Source organism: Pteropus alecto, unplaced genomic scaffold, assembly GCF_000325575.1.
Source record: "Pteropus alecto unplaced genomic scaffold, ASM32557v1 scaffold251, whole genome shotgun sequence".
NCBI classification, from domain to species: Eukaryota; Metazoa; Chordata; class Mammalia; order Chiroptera; family Pteropodidae; genus Pteropus; species Pteropus alecto.
In genome coordinates this window covers 2,837,459-2,856,220 of record NW_006431048.1, presented here as the reverse complement: position 1 = coordinate 2,856,220, position 18,762 = coordinate 2,837,459, and the positions used below count along the sequence as shown (strand labels likewise).

Below are 18,762 nucleotides of genomic sequence, written 5' to 3'. Positions count from 1 at the left end.
GGAGCTGTTGTGAGGCCAGCCTGGAGCACGACCCCACGGCACCTGCCCCCGGGAGACAAGATGCGTCTCTCCCCAGCAGCTGCCACCACGGCATGATCCCCGCGAGCGTTGTGAAGGAAGGCATATGACACTTTCCCAGGGACCCCATTCCCACTGTGGGGATTCAGAAGGGAGAACGGAAACTGGGGGAGTAACACCAATTCCACTGGACACCCATGCTCCACCAGGTGGACGCCACGCAGTGGGGACAAGAGGCCGCCTGGCAGAGGAAGGAGTCTGCTCTGGGGGGAATGACACCCAGGTCAGCATCTCCTCTTAACCATTTGTTGCCTGTGTGACCCTGGGATAGTGACGTATGTGGTCTGAGCCCCAGCTTCCCCCTACCTGTGAGGTGGAGACAACACCTGCCCGGCAGGCAGAGGGACAGGGCCAACACCTGGGAGGATGGCCATCTAGACATCCAGCAGGGGAGGCTCAGTGAACATAGGCCTGAGAGTTTGCCTCTGGCTCATGTGAGAAACACCTCCCCAGTGAACAGAGGATGTTTGCCTCTGGCTCATGTGGGAAACACCTCCCCAGTGAACAGAGGATGTCACTCCACTCCACAGAAAGGAAAATAAGGGGCACGCTTGCAGCCCTTCACCTACTTTACTTGGTGACTTGATGAGGTGGGGGGACATCTGACACCCACTGGGCTACACTCACCAGTCAAGAGCCTAATTTATTACCTGTCCCCACAGATGTGACCTCTCTCCTCCAACTCTGCCTATCTGCAGCCTGTAGCTTATCCTCCATGCCCAAGGCCAGAAGTACTGGGGAAAGAAGTTACTGAGGGTAGGGTCGGGGAGGAGGTGATAGAACAGTTACAGGAAGCTATAGGCCAAGCCAGTTTCCAAATGAACTTTACCAACATTACAGCTAGTACTGAGATCCCTATATGAACTTATCCTTCAACTGATTCAACTGGGAGGCAGGGGAAGAGATAAGACTAATTATCCCTCTCGAACCCCAAGGGTTATAGCAATCAGCCTATTATCTTCTCATTAATTCAGTCAACAAATATTTTCTGAATCAACAGTAGGTCCTGGGGATCCCCTTCAACCAGATTCTTTGTCACAACTAAAGGTTCCCACTGTCTTTGGGTTCACTCACCCCAAACATCATCAAAGGATCAGAGCCCCAGAAGAATTACCAGTTAGAAAATTGGTGTGTCCCAGAAATCAGCTGAATTATGAAGTCATGAAGTCTTAAGTGGACGAGTATAATAAAAGCACAACTTTGTTTCATCAAAAACAACAAAAGAAGCCCGGGGTTACCTGGAACCTAGGAGGCCATCCAATCAGACCATTATTCCACCACAAGTTTGAACTTCACAGCTCTGAGTTTTCTCCCTTCCTCCCCCACTGCTAATTGCCCTATGACACCTACAAGGAACCTAACTTCTACCTAGCTTTCTATTATGCATCTCTGCCCCTGCAGTGACAAGTAGAAAGAGCACACTGCCAGACGGCCTGGGGAGTGGGTGGGAGAGATGACACACATTCAGGGGCAAAGAGCTAGTGAACCACTCTTGGTAACTGATTAACTAGTGTCATTATACTGAAACCAACATGCTTATGCCATGATCCTGCCTTGTTACATGTACTGTATATTGACATATGCTGTTTTAATCTCATTTAAACAGTGTGTTGAGTCCCGAGGGTTCTGAGATAAACCAAAGGAGGCCCATTCTCAAGGGACAGGGAGGCAGGGCAACTCCTAAAGCATTCATGGCCAGGCCATTAATAAGGTCCCTCCAAAGAGAAACGAAAAGGGGTGAAACCAACCAGTGAGCACTAATAAAAAAAATGACACGGGGTTAAAGTGCAGACCACTCAGGGCAAAGACAGATCTCACAGGAAGTGGCACACCAGGGCCTCTTTCCACAAGCAGGCACACCCTTGGGGCCAGCGAGGTGTCTAGGGGGTGGCGGGGGTCACCCAGCAATCAACATGGGCTGGGAGAGGCTGCTGTCATGGTGAACAAACCACAGACCCAAGTGAGGCAAGCCACCAGAACACCACGGAAGGACATCCAGCTGGGGAGGTGTAGTCTCCAGGGTGGGGATGGGAGGGGCCTTTGCTCAAAGAACTCAGGAAGGGGGACTGGAGGCAGACCTTCGAGAGTAAAAAGAACCCCAGTGCCACAGCCTATGATCCCATCTGAGCCATGGACATGCTGGGCACATCCGCCTCCCACCACACACAGCTGCCCCCTCTCATCCCCCTGCTTCCAGTCTTTTAGGGCCTACGTAGCTCACAGAATCACAGCTCTAAGGGCCTCACAGAGGCTCTAATCCAGGGTTTTTCAATCTGTGGGTCGGGACCCATTACACTACACAGGGAATGTCTGAGGCTTTGTGGGACATACTGTCACCTACTCAGCTCTGCCGGTGTAGCTTGAAAGCAGCCACAGAAAACATGTAAATAAATGGATGTGGCTGTGTTCCAACAAAAGTTAATTTATAAGAAAAGGCAGCCAGCCCGTGGGCCATAGTTTGCTGACCCACTGAGGATTATGAAGTAGTAGGAAAAACTAACAACTTCTTTTAAGTAAAACAAAATAGAAAAGTAAATATCAGTGTTTGTGCACTACATCTGGTAGAGTGGATAGTAGGCAGTAAAGGTAAGTATGGTTTTATGAAACTTTTGTTTCAGCTTATTTATGTATAATTTATGTATACTTATAATATTGGATTGCAATATAAAATTTTTAATACTGTGAAATGCAGTCAAAAATTTAAAGGCCACTGCTCTGATCCAACCTTTTCTCTTACATAAATGGAAACTGAGGTGCAGAGAGGTGAAGAACTTGACTAAAGTCACCCAGCTCATTGGTGGCATACCTAGAATTAAAACCCAGGTCTCTGGTTGTCATCTCAATGATCTTTGCTGTTCCCACGGCCTCTTGCCTCACGCAGAGACTGAACCCAAATACCAGGTTCCTTTCTCCCTGGTCCGAATCCTGCCGCCCCGCCCAGGTGGCACCAGCAGACATGCGCAGGAGCCAGAGCTGGAGCAGCACCTGCCCTGGAGGCCTGCCAGGCTCTGGATGGTGAGCAGCAGCAGCACCCTGGAAAGCACCTCGAGCTCCAGGCAGGGCTCCACTAGGCACACATCTGGCAGGAAAGGGGCTTCAGACCCCCAGAAAGCAGGGGGGTGGAGGGAGGCGGAGGTACCTGAGAGGAGACCTGTGTAGTTGCTGGGTGGACCTCAGGGTGAAGAGGGCAGAAGGAGGCCGACTCTAGTGAGAGAAAAACTGACGTGGGAGCATCAGGGGAGGAAAGCCAGATGAAAAGGCCAAGATGAAGGAAAAGAGGCACAGATGGTGAGATGGGGTGAGCGACATGACTCAAGAGTTCTAAGCGAGAGACTCGGTGCTTGTTCCCAATCTCCCTGCCTCACAGCCCCCAGCTGCCCTGCCAAGAGTCTGAACAACTAACTCTGGCCCATAGGAGAAAGGTCACTCACAGGGGGCATAAAACATCATCAGGAGCGGCTTCTCTTCCTTCTTCAGGAGCCGTCTGAAGTCCTGAGACACAAGCAGAGAACACCATAGGTCACAGACAACACAGTAACAAGGTGCCATCCCCCCAGGGAGGGACAGAGCAAGCACTCCGGAAACCCCACTCTGACCTGGAGCTTGGGGGACGCACTATAGACTCGTGGCATATCAGGAGCTGAAAGCAGCCCAAAGATCTGTTCTAGACCACTCTCGCATACTACGGATGGGGAAACTGAGGCCCTGAGAGGACAAATAGCTTTCTCAAGACCATACGGTGGGATGAAGGAATCAGGAACAGGCTACCAGCTTTACTTTCAGCTCCACCTGAACAATTAAAAGTCTGCAAGGAGCTTTTTGTGTCCATGAGGCTGTCGACCAGGCTACCCATCTCTACATGTGGTCTGTGGAGCGGATGTGTTGCGGTGGGTGTTTGTCTTCACGTAGGCCCAATCTGGCCAGATGGGAATCTGCCCATCACAGGAACACGGGGTTACCCCATGCCTGCTAATCTCCTCCCTTAATCCCGTGCCCCCCCCACCCCCGCCACACCAGTCATGTCCCAGGAGCCCACTGTGCACACAGGAGCATAGGACAAGGCATGCCACCCACCTCCTGAGGTTACAAGCTACACTGATCATTTGTATTTGTAAAACCCTTAGAACAGAGTCTGGCACATCATTCGGCAATATATAATTATTGGTTAAATAAAAACAATAAATGTAAAAAGACCAAGGTCTCAACAGTGCTAATGGAGAGATTTCTGCATAAAGCAGGTTAGGAAACCTTTCTTCCAATGAGAGTCAGCGATGTTCAGGAAAAAGCAAATCTATCAAGGACTGCAGAGAAGCTCCATGACGGAGCATATTTTGATTAAAATAAGCTCCTCTAACCAGTTTCCATAGAAGAAAATTAGAGGTTTTTCTCTTCTGAATAATAAGGAAAATAAGAGGAAATTTCAAAATGCAGCTTTCTGGCAGCAACAAGACATTAGGCAAATAGATAATGGTACATCCCGCACAATGGAATACTACTGCATCATTAAAAACGATGAAGAGAAAATATTTAATATCATAACGTGATGTGCATGTTACATTAAGTGAGGGGGGAAAAGCAAGTTATAAAACAGCATATAACATGTAATGACACTTTAGTTAATATTTATATACGCATTATGTTGAAAGCCTGAAAGGCTACAGAAAATGCCAGCAGTGGGTATCTCTCAAAGGAAAGCGATGGGTTGATTTTTTTCTTTCTTTTATGCTTAAGCTGTATTTTCTAAATTTGCAATGATGAATATGTATTACTTATAATTTTTCAGCTAGATAAAGAAGACTACAAATATTTTATGGGAATTAATAACATTTTATAGTAAATTCTGAAAATGTTTACTCTTGCTTAAATAACTAGAGGGTTAAGGCACTCATTTTAAGACAATTAATAACCATGATCTTTGACTCTGACTAGGGGTGGAGGATGCAAAATTTGACGATGATCTTCTGGAATCCCTGGAGATAAAACCTGATTAAAAAAATCTGAGAAGAAAAGGTTTTCCTGAGCCTGTCGCAATTGGGTTTCATACCCTGAGTAGTAACAAATATTACATTACATTCAAAGATAATCGATCACCTTCAAAAGGGTGGAATGCTATGCTCACAAACATGAATCAGCAATTCAAACTTGCATTTGGAACTTTTAGTTACTTTATGTAACTAAAGCAGCTGTACCTATACTTCTCATGAGCGAAAATAGCAGAAAATATAACAGGAGGATTGCTTACAGGTATGAAAAAATATTTCTGCTTAATATTTGTAGTCACAGACAAGCAATCTTAGGAGCGCAAGGGTATGAACATCTTGGGGGAGGGAGGCAGCAGGCTATCACTGTCCAGTGGCCAGAAACATATATCATCACAAAATCTACCTAGCAGCAACAATCCATTTAAGCTGTTTGTTTTTGCATAGCTATAGGCACAGGTGCCACCACATCCTGACACATGCCCCTCTTCCCTCCTCTAAACGTGCTTGTAAAAAGGCTTCATCTTCTAGCCGATGACACTGGCACTTCCCATCCCAGAGAAATGTTGATGCCCAGCCCCTGCATTCGAATCAACACAGACCCACCTGCTTAGCCCATGATGATCACACATGACATCTTCAGAAAATATAAATGGCATCATTTTCTTTTGGGGTAACAAGCATTAGAGTAATAATTTTCAACGAAAAGGAAGGGGAGGCAGAGGAAGATAAAAGGTACATTTTATGTTATCAAGATAAGAATGAACATTCTCTGTCCATCTATAAAAAAAGTACTGCTTGCCTCACAGATTATTTGGAATGTAACAGAGAAGTTCCTGCCCATCCCTATGTGAAGGCACAGCCAAGGAATAAGGCACACACGTGTGCATGGTGCAAACACATGTCCACATAGATGAAGATGCACATTCAGGTCAGGTGAGCAGGCTTCCAAAGGAGGAGGGTTGGGTTTGGAGGGAGAGGGTAAGGCAGAACCATCCTACTCCACTCCCTCAACCCCTCATCCTGGCCAAATGCACAAACTGAAGCTTAAAACGGTAACTAATCTGTTGAAAGTTACATAATGACTCGGAATTGTAGAGACTTGACTCAAGTCTCAGAAAATCCAACCCAAATCTCTCAGACTATTCTAAACAAACAAACAAACAAACAAAACCCCCACAAAGCTGAACCTAGCAACAACCAGATTACATAAGGACAGCACATTTAAATTGCTATTCCTATAAGAAAACTCTAAACACATTAAAATATATTAAACAAGACAGTGAAGAATGGAGGAAGCTCTCAGGCAGCCAGCCTGTGAGTTCCTGTTGGTTCCATCATGGAGCTGAGAAGGAACATGAGATGTGAGGGCCCTGGCTCAGGTCCCTTGGAGGAAAAGCACAGCTGGTCAGGGAACACTCCCATTTCTCGGTTCCTTGGGCGTCTCTCCTCAAGAGACCCTAGCTCGGAGGAAGCTTCCAGTGTCCATCAGAATGGATGAGGAAGAAATTACCTTTTCACTGTCAATGTGGACAACATCTTTGGCTCCAGGATCTTCTTCCCACAGTGGGGGCCCTTTGGGATCCTTCAGAAAGGCCACTATTGACTGAGGAAAAGAAGAGAGAAGGAAAAAGTCATTTTAGCCAGGAAAAGAGGGAGGTGGGGGAATCGGGGAACTTTCTCATCTTCCTTCCTGGAGACCCAAGTGCCTGGACAGGACTGCATGCGGTGTATGGGCAAACGCTTGGGGATGGGTGTGCCATTCGATAGCCCACCGACATCACTGCTAAGGGCCCTAAAAAGGCACCTCCACCAGCCCCACCGGGATTTTTCAGCATAATGCATTATTCTGGTCAGCTGATCCATACCTTCTGTGTTTCTCCATGGACCAAAAAAGAGGAAATCTGAGACAATTAGTTGGCTTATTCAAACCAGAGACACTCTCATGTTTCTGCTAAATCTTATCTCCTTCAGGAAGCCTCTCTGAACAATTTGAATAAAGTTCTCCAGTCTTGTTCAAATAAGATACTTCCACATTCACACAGCCACTAAAGCTGTCAACCGCAGAAGCAGGTAATCACGCCTACCTGTAACCCGCTTGGTATTTTGTGATCTAAGTGTTAAATACTGATCGTCCTCTGTGGGACTCATGCTGGAAAGCCCCAGGGCAAAGGGCTCATCTCTGTGGCCACCTGGTTGCTGTAATTCTCATCTTGAAAGTCCAAGATGGAGATCTGACAAAGACCTTCAGGATAAAGGGCTTAACTGGCCTTTGTCATGTGGACAGTAAGTCTCTGCTCCTGACCTGCCATACTTCACTGGTCCAGGACAGACATGACCTTCCCCTTCCTCTCAGTAACTCTGGGAAATGGAGCTCAAAGTCTATGAGAACCAGAAATAGGTATGAGAAACCAGCCAAGCTTCTATCCTTCCATGCTGGAGGGGAGTTGCTGGCCCCCTAGACAACAAATAGAGCTCTCGATGTCCCCCAATTTGATGCCAGATTCCGTTACTTCTGTCCACTTTGATCACGCTCCAATGAGCAGAAGGTGAACGGGGTGTGTCTGTGTGTACACTGGGGGAGGAAGGCAGCTGAGATAAGAAAGGGACAGACCTTCTTAGTGAGTGAGGCTGCAGTCAGCCCATCCACTGTCACACACAGAAGACCCAGTGAGACTTATTATTTCTGGGAACTCCTATTTGGAAAGAGCTACTGTGAAAGAATGGAGGAGAGCCAAGACTTCATAAAATTTCATTCAGGTAACGCTCCCTGTCCATCCAAATGGAGCTTTGAAACATCTCCTGGCAAGAGAAGAGGATCATTTCCACCACGACGAAAGGAGATTCGCTTTTTCTTAGCCCCTTGGCAAAGCTCACTATGACAGTACAGGCCAAAATAGAACTGGCAGGGCCCTCCCAAGACCCATACTCATCAACAGCTGCAGAGGCACCTGCCCAACTGGGCCACGTGAAAAAGATGCTTATAGGTGCCCACCTGTATGCTGTTCCAGCAACACCTGGTGCAGGGGTTCTCAGTCTAGGGGGCACAGTAGACTTCAGGAGCCTGTGAAACCCCAGACTCACATGAAAACATTTACTTTAATGCATACACATGTGCTGTTTCTAAGGAGAAGGTCCATGGCTTTCATGTGACTCTCAGTAGAATGAGGAACCCAAAAGGGGTAGGAACTACTACCCTGAGGAGCTCCTGTCCCACACCAGCATGAGCTGAGTTAAAGGGTTAGCACAGCCTCCCTTTCCCCTCACCCCCACCTCTGCATCAAGGAAAAAAGACGGATGAAGATGGAAAAAGGAAAGAAATTGCCTCTTTTAATGTAACGACTAAAACCTTCATACTAGTAATCTTGATTTTCTGGTAAAAATTCTTCTTCTTTAATCAAAGTTGAATAATCCCATTCATAGGTTTTCCTTCAAATCAGTCTGACGAGATCTTGGGTGAAAAATCTGCAGAGAGCAGCACCTGGGACCCCACCCTTAGTTGTCCCATCCTTGGTGCTCTGAATCCCAGAAAAATGGCCCAGCTGCCGTACCTTGGTCTTCAGGAGGGCTTCATGACTGGGAAACCACAGTCACAACTATGGGGCCTTTGGAGAAGGTCACCACAAAGCCAACTGAATTTCAGCTTCCAGGCGCCTCTGGTCCTCACCACTTAAACATAATAAGGATTTTGCTGGACAGACTGCTGACAGGCAGAAAGCCGCTTACACAGGAAGTTCCCTCTTTTAGTTTCCTTCTTTTTACCCTCATTTACTCTCACCAGGCCCTGGCCCTGACAGCGACAATAGCCAGAGTATGAACTGAGACCCTGTGCCTACTCTGCCAAGGGGTCCTCTGTCTCTATGGAGATATAGAGGCCCAGGAGAAATCCTGAAAGGAAAACTAATCCATGACCAAAGAGGGCCTCAATCTCAGCTGCTCATGCTGAAAAACAGAAGCTGTTAGGCAGCCACAGGAAGGCTACGCCACTTCCCCCTGCCCTGGAGACGCTACCTCAGTTCGTGATGGCCCTGTGGGCTTTGAGGTTACTGGGACCAAGGATGCCCTCTTTCCACTAAAGAGACTGACCCTGTATAATGCTCAGCCAACTTCTCCAGTTTATCGATGTAAAAATCACAAAAAGATGAGATCCCACATATCTAGTCTTTGTAAGGAGGTAGACAAAGGCCATGACTTGGCCTCCCCCACCCAAGTAAGCTTAGACGACCAGGACTCCTCACTCCCTTCCTAGTACTATAGTTCTGAGCAGCTGCTATGCCCTGCTCCACAATTCTAGGACAGATTCCTCGGAGGGCCGGCTAAGTACAATGAACACAACCTCCAAAAGCAAAACAAAAGGCCCTGCTCCCTCTTTCCATCACTGCATAGGTACCTCCTTGACCCCACCTAGCTAAATCTTATTCCTGGGGAGCACAAGTTCTCTCCAAGAACTTCATCTGACATCTTAACACAGAATAAGAGGGGTTAAACCATTCTAGTTGGTAGAATTCTCTCTAAGTGTCTAAGTGAGTGTTAAGATGATGAGTAATCAAGCTGAGTCTGTATCAGGTAAAAGCTGCAGCAACTGAGAAAAAGAGCGCGTGTGACTATATAAATGAGATGACCAGGGAGCTGGGGCGGGCTGAGGGAGAGGGGCACTGACAGCTGCACAGACAGATGAACAGACAGGAAAGAATAGAAGGAGATGAGAGAGAGAGAGACAAAGAGAGAGGAGCACAAGGTCGAACCCAGTCTGAGAAGCAGGAAAGTCAGAAAGAGAGAGTTCTGCAGATGTTGGGAACAGAAGAGATACATGGCCCCAGCCAGGGCAGGGGAATGCCACCTGGACCAGAGGCAGAAGAAAGCTGGTTTGAGGAAGGGAATGCAATGGTGAAGGAGCAGAGTCTAAGAGCAGGAGAAGGGCTCAAGGTGGGGCAGTTGCTTTGTGATAACAGGACAGCACCTGCAGGATCACCATACTTATGTTCACTGATGCTTTTTTATTGACTTCTGAATTGGATTTGTAGCAGGGAACGACTCGGTGACATCGGCATCTCATCCGGAACAAGCTGCATAAGCCCGCAGGTGCCAACCTGCCCGTGTCCTGCATACTGTGCTAACCTGGGCATGGCAAGCCTCTTCTAGCCTATGGGTAGTTACGGTGGGCACTGCTGCAGAGATGAGGAAGGGCCCGAAACCACAGCAAAGGGAGAACCAGGCTTTTGGAGGGGAGAGGCGTGAAGTCACATGCTTCACTGGACGACCTCTGATAGATTCACAAACTAACTACAAGGTTGGCCGTCCCACTGTGTTAACAGTTACAAACTTTTTCAGATATTCTGCTGACATATGCTCTAGAGATAAGAACCCCTCAGGTCATTTGCAAGAGCTATTTGTGCACTCTACCCTTCCTTCTCTCAGAGAGAAGCTGCCAGACTTTTGGCATCCATTCAGACTCCAGCTCTGCTGAGAACGAGGGAGGTAAATTTACCTTAAATGTCACAGCTCGGTTATATTCAGTATGAAATGCACCATCCCTGTCAAACGAGGAGAAAAAGGTGTTAACTTTAGGAGTGGTTGTGAAGATACATACCCTTGGTTTCTGTAGCATCATAATAAGATTCAGCTATTGAATACATTTCAAGAATTTTTTTTTTTTAAAGAAATAATTGTAAACACAGGAAAAAATCATTCTGAAATCAAATTGATCTGCCTAAAAGTCACTATTAACTGAGAATACCAATGAAAGCTTTTGGCACTCACTTGGAAATTGGAAATGATCATGTGTGTACTTACTGATAATGGAATAATTCAACCTTTTTGTCCTTTGGGCTCAGGTCAACTTTCATCTTCTTGCACAATTTTCTACTCTCTGCATCACTGAAAGACACAAATGTCAGAAACCATTTGTCGCCTGAGGTCCTCACAAAGGTGTTGACAGAGTAAAATCTGCTGGTGGCCTAAGAATAAGCCAGGTAACTTGGAATTCTCCACAGCAGGTGAGGCCCTCACTAGATGGGATCTCAGAGAACTGAAAGCAGGATAGTAACCAAGAGGACATGGGCTGATCAAAAAAGACAGGGGTAAGCAGATGAGGAAGCTGTATTAGTACACGTTAGAGGCAACACAGAGAGGTCCAAACAAAGGAAGTGCCCCAGAAGCTTAGGGCGTGGTCAGCCCATTCTAAGATGAAAAATAAACTCAGTGTAGATCAGTGGGTCCCAGTTCTGGCTGCTCACTAGAATCACCTGGGGAAGTTTCAAAAATACCGATTCCTTGGCCCGCCCCAGATCATTACTTCAGAATCTCTGCCTAGGGCCCAAGCAAGTTTTGGTTTTTCAAGAGCTAATGTGTGCCATATGCCACCTACTATATACCACCTGACCTAGGTAAGAGGAAAATGTTTTACGATGTTGTAATCTGACCGGGTATTGACAAAAGCCAACAGGAGAAAGGAAAAAGCTTTAGTGATGTGCTAGTGTCTTGCAACTTCTCTAATAAAAAAGGTCTAATCTTGGTTTTCTTCCTGTTAGACTGATGGACCTCAAAATGTAGCCCCTGGACCAGCAGCACCAGCATCACCCAGGAACCTCTAAGAAATGCAAACTCTCAGCCCCATCCCAGACGTACTGAATCAAAATTCTGTGGGTACAAGAGCAATTGTTTTAAGGAGCCTTCCTGGTGATTCTGACACATGCCACCAACCTGCACTAATTTGGCTTTCCCTATGCCCTACACCAGCTCCCTCAGAGACCTTACCTGCTTTTACAGATCCCCCAAGACCTCACCACACTCAGGCAAATGTGACCAACAGCCAGCCAAAGGCAGACTGCCAGCCCATCCATGAAGGGCCCTGCTCCTTGTTTCAGGGCCCACTCCCCAGACCTGAGTGGACTGGGTGAGGGTTTCTCAGCCACCCAATCCACACTGGTCTCCACTGACGACACTACATGAGAAACTTTGTTCTGCCAGGTATGACATCGCCGGAGGGAAGTCCCTTCATCTCCCACCTGTTTACATACCTTACTGCCTTCTACAGCCATTGGCTTCACACAGCTGTGCACCAGCCCCAGAACAGATGGACTAATTAAACCAAGCAAAATCGTGGGATCTCATTTTAAGTGTAAATACGCAATTTGCAATTCAAGAAGCATGTCTTCCTGGAGAGGTGCGTGTGGGTCAGAGCAAAGGAGTGTGGGCACACTCAGGGCCATCCCCCTGCTCCCACCCTCACCCCAGGCCCAGGGCTTAGTTCTGCCTGTGGTAGCCATCACTGTGGTCATTTCCTCTTCTAGCTTCGGCAAACACTGGAGACTCAAGAAATGCATGATGAATTCAGAAAGGGAAGGGTAATGATGTTGCCATGGCTGCTCTCCCAAGGCGAGGGCATTTTAAGAGAGGACGTGCAGAGAGAAGGGCTAAGCTGGGAGTGGGAGGAAACCCTGCGGGCCAAGAGTACACATCAGAAGGCCCCTGGAAGGGCAGCCCACCACATCCTCTCTTCAAACTCTTACCCTAAAGCCCCGTGGGGATGCCACACACGCCTGCACTGACAATGGCTATTGCATTCTGGGTCTACCCCATCCCGCAGGGCTGTGGTGGCACCACGCAGACAAGCAGCAGGTCTGTTTGGGAACAATTGTGTCTGAGGTGCCCTTTCCCCACCTGAGTTCATTCCCCAGAAGAGAGGGCCCGGCTCAGGATGTTTACAACTGTTCACTTGTCACTTTCCTTGTCCAGCTTTGTTCTGCTACGCTCAACTGTTTCTGTGACCACCTACTGTCCACCCAACAGCAATAGCACATAGCACCAGGGGCAGGAACCAAATCACTGTGGGCCTCTCTCAGCCCCACGCTCGCATTCAGCAGAGGTGCCCAAAGGGCCTGCTCATACTGTTGTGCCTGTGGTGGCCATTCAAACTCTGCAAGGCAGCCACTGGAGGGGAGGAGTGCGACACCATGCTGGCTCTCTCTTCCATCAAGCCTGGCTGGAAGCCTCTTCCTATGACTTTCACAAAGCAGAGAGGAGTGACAGGGATCAGTCATTCTAATCCCAATCCCTGCCTGCACCGCCAAAACCTACTCCCTGGAAATGTCTTGCTGCAGCCTTAGTGCCCTGTGAGCCTAGGTCAGGCTTAGGAGCAATGCTCTAAACCAACCACCTTGGCTGGGTGGAGCTGGGAGGCCACAGAGGTTCTCCTGCCTGTTTCTCAGTGTGGACTCCTGCCTGCAGCCTATGGCCCGCACTCCGGTTAAGCTAATCACGGTTCTGTCTCTGCCATAGGATTCCTCGTCGCAGACTCCGCATGACCCTCTTCCCTCCTTAGGTTATACGACATGCCCCAAGGATTCTCTCCTCTCCCCTGCCCCCTACACACGAATACAATTGCACAATTCTCAGAGGGGTCGGTGGGGAGATGGCTTCCTGTCATCTAAGCACCTCTGCCATCCACCTCTAGCACTTCCTTCGCTGCTGTCTCTCCACAGTGCATCTCTACAGCTGACCGACATGTCCACTGACTGTCATTCCCATCAGAAATGTTGGCTGCATGAAGACGAGGGCTTTGTTTTGCTCATGGCTGTTTCCCCACGGTTACAACATCAGCTGGCACATAGCAGGCCCTCTATAAATCACCTGAATGAATGAGTGAATGACTGATGCTGTCTTGTGGCTACTGGAAGGAGGCTCTGCACTTCTGGCTTTCAGGGCTCTGGGCTTTGTCTGTTGAACTGCAGGAAACCTGCCAGGTGACACTTCCTGACAGTGCTCGGTCAGATTAGCTCCCCTCTCTCCTACAAATCTGTCTCTCAGAGAAAGAGAGAGTGTACTAATTGTGCAGTATAGACAATAAAAGTCATAAGTGTTGAAGAAGAAGAGAGAAATTACCCAAGCTCAGGGACTTAAAAGGATCTGGGTTGAGAGATTAAGCACAATTAATTGATCTACTGGCTACCTCCTTCTCTCCTTCTCTTCCCTAGCCAATGACTGAGGCTCTAGGGGGTAAAGGAGACATAGGCAGTGAGCAGGGAAATGAGATGCTTTGTTGCAGTGGAGAGGGAGGGAGAAAACCTCCATGGATCATGGAGAGTAGACTGGTCGTGCAAAAGGCCTCACCTGCCACTCAATCTGCTCGTAGTGCTGGAGCCCCGCCTCCCTCTGTCCGTTTACTCATCCACGACCTGCTACATCCTTTCTCACTTCGCCTCCCCAGAACGTAGAGAAAAAGATGACAGAGGCCTGTACACACTTCCCTCCCACCCTGGGCCCAGACAGACACATGCATGGTGTTTTCATTTGAATTTCTTGTGGAGTGGCTGCCTAGTAGTGCGGAGTGGCTGCTGCAGATGTATGGAGCTGTGTTTATCAGATCTACTTGTGCAGTAACAATCATCCAGGAGACTGGCAATTCCCACTCCTGGGAGTCAGACCCAGAGATGAAAGAGGGGGGAGAGCAAGAAGAAAAAAAAAAACAAAACAAGGTGCTGGAGTCTTAGGAAGGGGAGGTATGTGACTTTCACAAGTTGCAGCCTAAGTACCAAAACCTCCCTGGAGGAAGGCCCAACTGCCATCAGGAATGACTGACAGCTTCTAGATTTGGCTCTGCCATTAGCCAGTCTGTGACCTCTGCTGAGGCCCTTAGTCTCTCAAGCTGCAGAATGCAGGAGTTGTCTACGTGAGCTGAATGGAGCTTTAAATTCCTCTATAGGTCAAGTAATTCTAAAGCATCAAGGCAGTCTGCTTATATCCTGATGGATGAACTAGGAGCCAGAATCCAGGACCAAAGGTGGAGACCCAAAAAGATCTGAACCTCTGTCATCTCTCTCCTAGCCCCCGATCAGATCCTCACTAAGCCACATGGCATCCTTATGTCCACACAAGCCACAGACAGCCTCCCGCAACAAGGGAGAAAGCAGACTACACTAAGAACCAGAGGCAAGGCCCCCAGCCTGTCTTGGCCACTGTGTGCCCTTAGCTAATGCAGATGTCCCTCTCCTGGCCTCCATTTCCCCATCAAAGACGGGGAAGATCTCTTTCTCCCATCTGCCATATCTGACATGGTGGGATCCTGAGCCACGGTCTTGTGACCTCCGAGGCTGGGTAGGAGAGGAAAGGGAGGAAGCGGCCTAACTTCAGAGACATGAAAATGGGAGACAAGGAGCAAGTGAGCAAGAAATACTATCAGAGTGACTGCCAGGTGCCAAATACCAGGGACAATGTGAACAAATGCAGCGGAAGGACACAGACAGGAGACAGAAAACAGTTCTGGAAGAGCTGGGCCTTCAACTTGGACAGATCTTGGTGGTCTCATAGCACTCGCTGATGAATGGACTCACTGTGCATAGCAGGGCTCCTCCTAGGTCTGGCTGTTCTCCTTGGTACCTACCTCAAGAAGGCACATAATGAAGTATGAATTATGCAGCACGGTTAATAAAAGTGATGGGAATAGAGAGAAAGAGCGTGCCTTCTCCTCTACCTGCCTCCCCAGCCCAGTAATTCTAAGGCTCTGTTCCTCAGTAGGGGACATGTCACCCCCAACTGGCACATGGCAATGTGCTAGGAGGTATCTGAAGACACAACATCAACAGAGCACTTCTGGAAGTCTCCTTTATCCCACGGTAAATCATGCTGAACATGCTTACATATAAAGGAACAAATGCTAAATTCAAATATTCTTTAGAAGAAGACATAAGACTTTAAAATATGTTATGCCTACCCTGGCAGGCCCCAAATGTTGGATCTGGGAAGGCAGTACTGCTCCAGGGGGAAATAAAGCAGATGGGAGAAAGAGAACAGGGAAGAAGGAAAATGTGGTTAGGTAAAGACCTTAAACCCTCAGGAAAAGAAAGCAGTGAGCATGAATAGGACAGTCTCAGCTCAGTGAGAATCAGCCCCAGGAATTAGCATACCAGGCACAGCTCCCGCCTGCTGGCTCCAGCTCAGCCGCCCATATAGCAGCACTCCACACCAAGGCCAAGCCCCGATGCCAGGCTGCAGGGCACGAGGAGAATACCAACTCCCTCACATACAACCCACTTAACAGCCAGACAACCACCAGCAGCCAACCTGAGCGTGATTGCGGAAGTCTGAGCCAGGAGGTGGAGTGAGGGGAAGGGAGAGCTGACAAATCCCTGGACAGAAGCCAGACACCCTACAGAAACCTCACAGCAACAAGTTACTAGGACCTGGGAGAAGACCAACACATTCAGAGCTTGGGAGGAAAGAGCCAGAAAAGCGAGAAAAAAAGAAATATCCATACAGGAAAGAGAGGAGGAAAAAGAATGAATGGTACAGACCAGAGAAGGGAGGAGGCAACATAAACTAGTAAGGGGATGGGAACAAAGAGGGAGAGAGGAGAGATGATACTCTGAGGGAAGGATGGGGGAGACATAAGAAGCAGACACCCAGAATGGAGAGACACGAAGAAAGAAAGGCTCCCCCAAAACTGGAAGACACCCCCACCACACACTGGCACGCACACACGCTGTATTCCACGTCTGGCAGCTCCTGGGATTTTCTGCACCAGGCTATTTAGGGATGAGAGCAGCTTGGGAGATTCAACTCCACGTTTCACACAAGATTAAACAGGAGCCTGGAGGAGGGCACTGACTCGCCAAAGGCCCCACAGCTATTTGCTGTCAGAGCCTGGACTCAAAGCCAGGCCTCCTGACCTGCAGTCCTACAAATCCCACTGCACCCTGCACTTCTTCAGAGCAAAACACCCATGAGCTGGGGCTGACTCTCACCCAAAACTTTCTTCAGGGGCATCTTCACAGCAACCAAAGGATCCTCACACCCAAGAAGAAGCTGCTGAAGAACAAACGCATCGTTTATCCCCTCCAGCTTCTTGAAATGCCCTGAACAACCTCGCCCAGATGAAACATAGCAATAGTAACATGAGATTTCAGGTATAAATTCTATTCTAAAAAGCACTTTTGTTTACTTGATCCTCACCACGGAGCTGGGAAGAAGGCAGAATATGTATTATTGTCCCATTTATAGATGAGGAAACACTCAGGATAACTGTCCTATCCAAAGTCATAGGGCTCGTAAGTAGCAACGCTGACCCTTCGACCCAGGCCTCTGCCATTATGTCACACATGTCCAAAGACACCTCACACCAGAGCACTGTCTCGTCTCACCCTAGAATGTTGCCTGTTCCCTTCACCTGCCCTTTAAGGGGGAAAATCAGAGTGGGCTGTCCACTCCTGACCTTCCTTCACCCCACCCCCATCCTGGCACTCCCATTCCAGCCTCTTGACCCTTTGCTTGCAGGTAGGAAGCAGAGCTGGAAAGGACAAGAGCTAGGGAATCTCAAGGGGGCCAGGAGAGGGGAGGCATGCTCTGGCTGCCCATTTGACAGTGGCTGAGATACAAAGTGCACAGATGTTGGCTCCGTTCCACCTACTCACTGCAGACAGTAACAGAAAGCGTTCCTGGGAGTGCGTCTTCCCACCTCCAGCCAGAGTGGCTCATTCAGAATCATAAACACAGACTGAATGTATTAGGACAAAGCAGGTGCTGTCATCACAGGATCCTGGAGTTGAGACGGTGGGGTCCCCTAATGATTTACAGGGCACATTCAGAAGTCAAGGAGCAGGAGTGGCCAAGCAGGAGGGCAGAGCCAGCTCCTGCCCTTGAGAATCTCCTCGTGTGATGGTGGTCTGTGAGAACTGCCACCCAGGGCAGCCTGTGTGGACTAGAGCTCCGAGTTCTGTCGCTTGGGCTGTTCTGGGAAAATTTAGCTGCACCCTGCCTCTGATTTCAAACTCAGATCCTGATATTTCTGCTTCTAACATAATCCATTATAGCTCCTCAATCTGCCTACTTATCTAAACTATTTTAAAAGCTAATTAACGTTTCAGTTTATACTTCCTCTTAGATAAACTGAGCGGTAACTACGGAGAACAATCTATCTTTCTGTCTTAAGGTTACCTCTTTTAAGCTCTAAGGTGCCCACTCGATTTTCATTTTCACACATCAAGAGTCACAGGATACTTCACCCATTGGCACTTTTACTGACTCCAGACATTATGGCTCTGACAAGTCCTGAATTCTAATCTTCTTAGTCTGTCTTTACACACTAATCCCAATCCCAATTAGTTTTGCCCATACAGGCAGCAGAGGACTGTTGCCTCCATATCCACCAGCCAGATGACTCCAGACAGTGCTCAAGGCACACACTACAGGGAGCTGCTTGCAGGGAAAGCCAAGGTACTTTAAAGATCTGGTACTCTGAGGTTTTTGCCCCAAACTTGAACTCTACCTCCTCTGTGAAGCTTTCTCAACCTTTCTAGGCAGAATCAAGCGACTCTCCCTCTACACATATAGCCCACATTTACAGCGCTTTCACCTGGATTGTAGTTACCTGGTTAGGTGTCTGCCTCTTCCTGGCACACTGAGGACACTAAAGTCCTCGACCCCCTGGCCATGGACCATCCCGGTATGTGGCCTGTTAGGAACCAGGCCGCAGAGAAGAAGGTGAGTAGCAGGTGAGCAAGCAAAGCTTCATCTGTATTTGCAGCTGCTCCCCAGCGCTGCATCACCACCTCAGCTTCACCTCAGATCATCAGGCATTAGATTCTCATAGGAGGACCAGTCCTTGGCGCCAAAAAGGTTGGGGACTGCTGCTTTAGGAAACTGTTACCCATCCGTGCACCTGCACACAACAACTGATTGGGAATGTTTGCTGAGTGAACCTAGGTGCATG

At 48.3% G+C, this 18,762-nt stretch overlaps 1 protein-coding gene across 1 annotated transcript in view; it reads right to left on the bottom strand.

Annotated features, from left to right (window-relative positions):
* The window catches only part of PDIA5 (protein disulfide isomerase family A member 5), an 86,017-nt gene that overhangs the window by 41,634 nt on the left and 25,621 nt on the right, over positions 1-18,762 (bottom strand). Inside the window, exons 4-7 of the mRNA XM_006905571.1 lie at positions 10,851-10,934; positions 10,546-10,591; positions 6,571-6,663; positions 3,510-3,570 (exon numbers count right to left, since the gene is read on the bottom strand). Of these exons, the coding sequence (XP_006905633.1) occupies positions 3,510-3,570; positions 6,571-6,663; positions 10,546-10,591; positions 10,851-10,934 (284 nt within the window). The remainder of the gene's footprint in view (positions 1-3,509; positions 3,571-6,570; positions 6,664-10,545; positions 10,592-10,850; positions 10,935-18,762) is intronic.